The following is a 7540-nucleotide window of genomic DNA, read 5'->3' as shown; positions in this document are numbered from 1 at the left end:
CTAAACCTGGTCCTGTTGGAGCTCTAAACCCGGTCCTGTTTGGATCTAAACCCGGTCCTGTTGGAGCTCTAAACCTGGTCCTGTTGGAGCTCTAAACCCGGTCCTGTTTGGATCTAAACCCGGTCCTGTTGGAGCTCTAAACCCAGTCCTGTTTCCAGTTTTTTAACTTTGATCAGTTTGAAGATTTTTCCACAGAAAGTTAAACTGACAGTTGATGATGTCATTAATGATGTCATCGACCTTTAAGGTGTCTAAAACTGCCGCTCCTCCTGAATCCAGAGAGCTAGCAGGCAGGCCTCCACAGAGTCAAATATCTTCCTCCAAACAGGAAGTGAAAGCTCCTCCATCAAACTGTAAAAACATAAAGTTAACACGTGGAACCATCAGAGTCTTCTGACAGATGGACAGATGGACCAACGGACAGATGGACAAATGGACACGCAGACGTTGACGGCAGACGATAAAAATTCGATCAGAATCGTGTTTTAATTTAGTTTCAGGAAACTAAACTCAGGATCCATGTTGGGTTTTAGTGTCTGGATCTCTTTAGTGTTTTCGGTTTTTAGTTCTAATCACTGTTTTTGTTACCGTCTACTTCCTGGTGGAGGACAGGGGTTTATTTCTCATCTCTGTGTTCGTTTGTCTGTTAGCAAAATATCTCCTGAACCATCAGACGGAAACCCTCAGAAAGTTATCGTTTCTTGAACGTCTGCAGCCGACTGACTTTCAGAGTCAACTCAGTTCAAAATGGCCGCCACAGCTAATCCTACAAGGCAGTCGGTCCTGCAGATGAGGAGCTGAGGTTCGGTGTGTCCTTTACGGAGGAGTTTCTTTATTTATGGGTTTAGTTTTCCAGCTTTTATTATAAAAATTATTTTTTCCTTAATTATTCCTTTCATGTGAATCTTTAATTTAACAACTTAAAGACTTTATTTGGGTTTAATTGTGTCTGAATCAGTTAAAATCTGCTGACATCATTAAATTCTGTGAGGACTAAAGTCTTCTTCCATCCTTTCTTAGTTTGGATCCTGACTCATGTTAGTGAGGATCTGGTGCCCCCTGATGGTTGTAGAGGTGTGGTGCAGTCTGTGTAAACCAGCAGTTTTCAAAGTTTTTACCTCCTGACCCCAAAAATAAGAGTTTCATAGATCAATAAGTCAAATAAATGAGAATATGAATACGTTTGACTCCAGGCATTAGTCTGTTCCCGGACACCTAGGAGAAGTTTGACTCCAGGCATTAGTCTGATCCCGCACACCTAGGAGAAGTTTGACTCCAGGCTTTAGTCTGATCCTGAACACATAGAAGACGTTTCACTCCAGGCTTTAGTCTGATCCCAGACTTCTAGAATACATTTGACTCCAGGCTTTAGTCTGATCCCGGACGCCTAGGAGATCAATAAGTCAAATAAACGAGGATATGATGCTAATATAAAAGGTCCTAACAGCCATTTTACAGTTTTTATTCAGTTTAAGAAAACTCTCTCTGTCTCCTGCAACAATAAAGAAATGGGATCATCTCAAAGGTTCCACCTGGTGTTTCACGGCCCACGATGTGGTTCCTTAAAGAAACGTCATGTGTAAAAACGTTAAACGTGTCAGGCATGTGTCACAGAGAAGGGTTCTGTGATCTCAGAGAAAACGTGACTCAAAGTCTTTCACATCTTTAACGTGTTTTCTCGCCGAGCTGCCGCCGTCATGGAGGCTCTGCTGAAACCTCGAGGTGTCGCAGCGTCTGGAACCCGTCTCAGTTTACGGTCCATGACGCTGCCGGGTCAAAAATAAGTGTTTACAGAACAATAAATAAGAAGAAAAGCGGTCACATGACACGAAGACACAAAAACAAAGAAATAAATTCAGTAAAAAGGCAAATAAAAAACTCACAGTTGATAAATAATCATTATTACTTTTGTTTGTTTTCATTTCCAAAGTTAAAAGTTCAATCGACAAATCACGTGCACAGCTAAGAGTCCAAACTGGGCGATAATTTTCAGAAATTGTCTGCAGCCGAATGTCTCTCTACTCAGAGACACTCGCCGAGACGTCAGCTGCTGGTTTCATGTCTCCACCAGTCAAAGTTAAGTCCAATTCTGGTTGACTCCAGGCATTAGTCTGTTCCCGAACACATAGGAGACGTACAACTCCAGGCTTTAGTCTGATCCTGAACACGTAGGAGACATTTGACTCCAGGCATTAGTCTGATCTTGAACACCTAGTAGATGTTTGACATCAGGCTTTAGTCTGTTCCCGGACACCTGCTCGTCTGCAACCTGTTTGGAGTCAAACCGTTCCTCATCAGAAGTGATGGAACCTCGGTGAGTTCCCCAGAGATGGAGCTGAAGTGTGGCGTGGTTGTAGCTGAGAGTCATCCTCAACTCGTCCTCTGAAATAAGTCGAACCTTTTCACCGTGAGACTAACACTCTGGGCTGAACGGCGGTGGGCGATATGCATTCAGTTTGGCGAGATTGGTGACTCGACGTGGCTTGGGGTCCGAACCGCCGGCGACCTGCTGCCTGTTTGTGTTTCGCTTTAAGGAAGTGAAAAACCAGAAGAAGAATCCGACCTGAACAGCAGGTGACCTGAGGCAGAGTTTCAGGCTAAAAAAGGAACAATATGTGATGTAAATTCGTGTCTCTGTTCGTGTTTTCTACATGCAGGTTGGAAAGTCATGAAGTTTTTTCCTTCATTAGTTTTCATCCCAAACTGTGTTTTTGTTTAAAGAGCGAGCGCAGCGCCCGGCGGAGGTCGTGAGGCTCGCTGTACGTCTGAAGTGACAGTTTCTCACTTCTTCAACTGTTTCAGGAAGTGGGGCAGAGCCGCCAAAATCAGGAAACTAAGAGCTGCTATTTATACAACGGAGCAAAGGGCTTCTGCTGCCGACCGCCGGAGGACAGCTTAGAGACACGGAGGACGGCTTAGAGACACCAGCAGGACGGTTCAGGGGAAATATGCAGCTCCGGGGATGACTGTGAGTGCAGGTCATGGAGGAAATCATCCCGAGTCCGGAGGCGTCAGGTGAGTCCAGCAGCGGTCGAAGTTTCTTCACGTTCAGACGGCCGAGCTCTGCTGCGTTTTATCGCCGGGTTGGTCGAACCGATCGCTCTTTATTTGAGAATTACACGAGAACAAAAAGAGGAACAGAAGTTAAGTTCAGATTAATTATGAAATGCAGCTGTTGGAGTCGGTCGTGTTGTTTCGCAAACAGACCTCAGCGCCCCGCGGTTAACGGTGATAACGGTGTTTGTTTTCTTTCCCCCTCGGCCCGGCTGACGCGTACAAAGGTGAGCTGATTAAACGCTGTAACGAGTCACGCCCGGGGACCGAACGCTCGGGACGCTCATCCTCCGAGCCGTGGTCGCCTTTGGCTGCCGCTCGCTGGGCCCTGATTGGATAACTCTGTCTGCCTGGGCTTGGTGTAAAACCTGAGGTGTGCAGAACTTTAATCTGCTCCTGGATCAGTTTCAGGCAGATGGAGTTCTCTGAGCCGGTGTTCCTCCGTGTGAACGACCAGATTCTGGATCCGCTCCTGATGTCCGTCCGGCTCAAACAGGCTCCACCTCCAGATCCAGGCCGGATCGGAGTGGTCCAGTTTCTCCTGAAACTGGATCGGATCATTAACGCCGTGTTTACACACACCTTCAGTTGGTTCTGGACTCGGACCGGGTTGGACCTCTTTCACCTTCAGAACCGCGTCTCGGATTCAACAAGGTTCCTCAGAGGTTCTGGTCCGTGTTGACGGTATCGTCACTCAGCAGAACCTCCTGTTCTGATTGGACGGAGACCCGGTGGATCCATCAGATCTTATTGTCGAGTGTTGGTGATCCTGTGTTTCCTGTTTCCTGTCAGACAGGAAGTGTCTTCTCCTCCTGTGGACGTTCTGCAGCTTGTGACCCCCTCAGAGCAACAACCTCGTTCTTTCCTCCTCGCTCTGATCTTCATCAGGACTTCTTCGCCACGCTGCTGCCGTCTGATAGGCTGATTTATTTGTTCTAATGTTGAAATGCTGAGGAAGTCGCCTGCGTCTCGTTTTACTTGTTTAATTCGCTGCAGAACCACACGTGGAGCTGAGCTGCTTCAATAATTCAACTTTTACAAACAGGAAGTCCCAGATTATCTGAACCTGTTTCTAATTCTGTTTCAGCTTCTGAGTCCGCCTCGGCCTACGAGCTGCTGATCCTGCACACTGACGAAGCTCAGGAGTGGGCCGCGTATCTGCAGCAGATCCTGACCTCGTCCCAGAACTTCCCCAGAGGTTCTGTCGTTCTGTACGCCGTCAGCGCCGCCGATCGGCTCCACGGGTACAACTTCGAGGACTTCCTGCGCTGCCGCTGCGTGGTGCTCATCCTCTCGGCGGTTTTCCTCGACGTCCTCCGCGACCCCGAGCTGCACGGGGCGCTGCAGAGACTCCTCCGTCCTCCGCGCGGCGTGGTGGCGCTGCTGTGCGGCGTGTCCGAGGAGGACGTGTCCACGGAGACGTTCGAGGACTGGTCCAGCTGGAGGAAGCTCCACGCAGACGACGAGCCGGCTGCTTACGTTTCCACCATTTTGGATTCCATCACTGACAGTAAAAACTTTTCTTTTCCTAAATGTTGCTTCAGATCGACTGAAGCTGAAACTGAGCTGCACGCTGTGTAAAAGTAGCTAAAGGCAAGCTGAAAGCTAAAGCAGAAGAGAGTGGCTAAATGCTAAAAATAAGCTGAATGCTAGCTAAAATGAACAAAAACCTGAGTAAAGGAAAAAAGTAGTAAAAGGCTACATAACAGCTAAAAGAAGCAGAAGGCTAGCTAAAAGCTAAAAGGTTAGCTAGAAGCTAAAAGGTAGCCGAAGAAGACAAACAGCAGCAGGTTTTAAAGAGATCTTAATGTCTTTTTATGGGGAAAAGGTTAGTAAATAACATTAAATATTTTAAAAAGTATAAAAGTTACAAAAGTCCGAGCAGCTGTCGGCTGAACGAGCCGAAGGTTCTGATGTACGAACAGCTGAAACAGCAGAAAGTCGGCAGACGTCGTTCAGGCTGTCTGTCTGTTCGCTGACCTTCAGGAACCCGAGGTTCCTTCACTCGACTCAAACTTTATTTACAGTAACATAAACATCGAGCTGAAGGTCGATCTCTGCAGCTGAAATCTAAACAGCCGAAAACGGAAAATCTAAAAAATAATCAGAGATATGAAAACTTTCAACCAACCGGCTCCAGACAGGGACAAACATCGACTTCATGAGGCGACGATGTTTAATGAAAACCAGAAATCAAGTCGAGGAACTTTCTCTGTTCGTCTGTAAATCTGAATAAATGACAGAATCGTGTCGGAGAAAAACGGCAGAACTTTAACTTTAAATAAATCCTTGTTTATTTTTCTTTAATATTTGTTTTTGTTCGAAGGTCAAGAAGCGGAGGCGGAGCCTAAGATGACCGAGCGTCTCGCCGCAGAGGAGGAAGAAGACGAGCAAAACCAAACGGAGCCGAAGGACGAAGAATCCACCGCCGCCGCCGAGGACCCGACGAGCTCGCCTGCGGACCTCAGCTGTCTCACCGTCCAACCAAACCGAGTCCTCTGTGGGGTGAGACGGGAATAAAAGCAGGAAACTGAAAAAACCTTCAGCTCGTTGATAATTCACGTCCTCTGAGTTTAAAACACTTTTTATCAAACAAACTATAATTTCCTGCATTTATTCGAACACTTGAACGTTCCTTTAACCCCTTCCTGCCCAACTTCTGCTGTAATTCTGCTCAGATTGAACGTCTAACCTCCTGAATCACTCATTCCAGGAACACCAGACACTTTATGTCATCCTGACGTCCGAAGTGGACTTTGGGTCCGAACCAGAAGTGGAGTTTTCTTCTGAGGACGTCTATTTGAAACGGATCCCAGCGGCGGTGGAGAACGAATACACCGTCAGTGTTTGTGCTCCGGGTCGGTATCTGCAGGGAAAAACACAAACCCTCTCCTCTGAGTCGCTGCTTTGTGTTCCTTATCACGAATAAATTCCAACATTTGTTCCTGCGGATCAATGATTTGTCCGTTTAGTCACAAAATGTCTGAATGTCTCCAATCAGTCCCAACAAGGTCTCAGCTTCAGGTCAAACTTGACTCCGTGTTTCCTCTGACATTTTATAAACTCGTTAGCGAATGAGTTTCAGTGACCTACTTAAAGCTGAACTGAGATCAAATCTCAAAAACTTAACATTTCCTGAATGTTATTCAGTCAAACACAGCATCGCAGGGACTCGTTCTCCTGAGCTGAAACTTAAACTGGTTTTAGTGTTTTAGCTGATAATTTGGGTGATTTGTTCGTGACGAGCGCTGCGTCCCCGCCGGCCAAGAACGCCGCTGCTGTCCGGATGTTTACTCGTGGAAACGGAAGAAGAAATCTTTTTTAAACATGAAGAAACGCTGGAAGACTTTGAGGAGTAATGGATCTACAACCAGACCAGCATGAACCTGAACCGACGGCTGGATCTCCAGAATCAGATGATCACCAGGACCGTCATGGCCGACAAAACAACGCACATAACGACCGAGTCGGGAACGTGGAACGATGAGAACCGATCACCCTCAGATTGTTGTCATAACATCAGCACACGACACTAAAAACCAACATAAAGATGGCAGGAGAGAGCTAACGATGCTAACTGAAAGCTAACCATGCTAACTGAAAGCTAACAATGCTAACGGAAAGCTAACGATGCTAACTCGTAATCAACATGAGCGCTTCAGGTTAGCGTTTATAAACTCTAACTCCAGAATAAACCAATCAGCAGCAGACATGGAACTGATCTCAGGCTGTCGGCCTGGAAGCAGCTCAGACCTTTAATGATGGCGTGCGTTCACTTCCTGTCTGAAGGAACACTTCCTGTTTCTCCTCTCCTTCTCTGTGGAGATGTCCTCTCCATTTGACTTTCTTCTAAAATTAAAAATAGACCCGCTGCTGGCAGGAGGTCCTGTTTTTAGCGTGAAGCCGCAGTAACGAGGGTCGGAGCGGCGCTTCTCTTTGAAGTGATCCGAACCCGAGTTCTGATGGGAATTCCCACATTGGAGTTTAAGGAAGGTTTTTATCTTTCAGGAAGCCAAAAAGCAGATTTTATGATTTTCTTTCAACTGATGTTGGCTTCAAAACACTTTTCATGGAACCCACTGCAGAACTTCTGAAGGATTTCTTTATTGTAATGTTTCCAAAACTTCAATTTAAAATTGGTTCTTGTTTTCTATGAGTAGACATGCCTGCTGGAGAAGCTTCTCTCACATTGATCACCGACCGCTGCCGCGTCCGTCTGAAGACGGTCAGATTTTACACCGAGATGGAAGAAGTCAACCGACATCTGGAGAAGGCTGCTGATCCTCTGAAATTTATCTGCCAGGTGAGAAACGCTAAACCCGGTCCTGTTGGAGCTCTACACCCGGTTCTGTTGGAGCTCTAAACCCGGTTCTGTTGGAGCTCTACACCCGGTTCTGTTGGAGCTCTAAACCCGGTTCTGTTGGAGCTCTAAACCCGGTTCTGTTGGAGCTCTAAACCCGGTCCTGTTGGAGCTCTAAACCCGGTC

At 46.7% G+C, this 7540-nt stretch overlaps 1 protein-coding gene across 3 annotated transcripts in view; it reads left to right on the top strand.

The window, feature by feature from the left end:
- pik3ap1 (phosphoinositide-3-kinase adaptor protein 1) overlaps positions 1–7540 on the top strand; it is a 36972-nt gene that overhangs the window by 18589 nt on the left and 10843 nt on the right. The window contains exons 1-6 of one of the 3 annotated variants that reach the window (XM_017424218.3): positions 2563–2657; positions 2803–3015; positions 4142–4564; positions 5381–5559; positions 5768–5912; positions 7215–7357. In XM_017424218.3, coding sequence (XP_017279707.1) covers positions 2982–3015; positions 4142–4564; positions 5381–5559; positions 5768–5912; positions 7215–7357 — 924 coding nt within the window. In that variant the 5' untranslated portion in view covers positions 2563–2657; positions 2803–2981. Of the gene's footprint in view, positions 1–2562; positions 2658–2735; positions 3016–4141; positions 4565–5380; positions 5560–5767; positions 5913–7214; positions 7358–7540 lie in introns of those variants that run through there. The other 2 variants (XM_017424217.3, XM_037973604.1) reach the window with 2 other exon arrangements.

Source organism: Kryptolebias marmoratus, linkage group LG22 (genome assembly GCF_001649575.2).
Source record: "Kryptolebias marmoratus isolate JLee-2015 linkage group LG22, ASM164957v2, whole genome shotgun sequence".
Taxonomy (NCBI): domain Eukaryota; kingdom Metazoa; phylum Chordata; class Actinopteri; order Cyprinodontiformes; family Rivulidae; genus Kryptolebias; species Kryptolebias marmoratus.
This window is presented reverse-complemented; position numbering and strand designations above follow the sequence as displayed.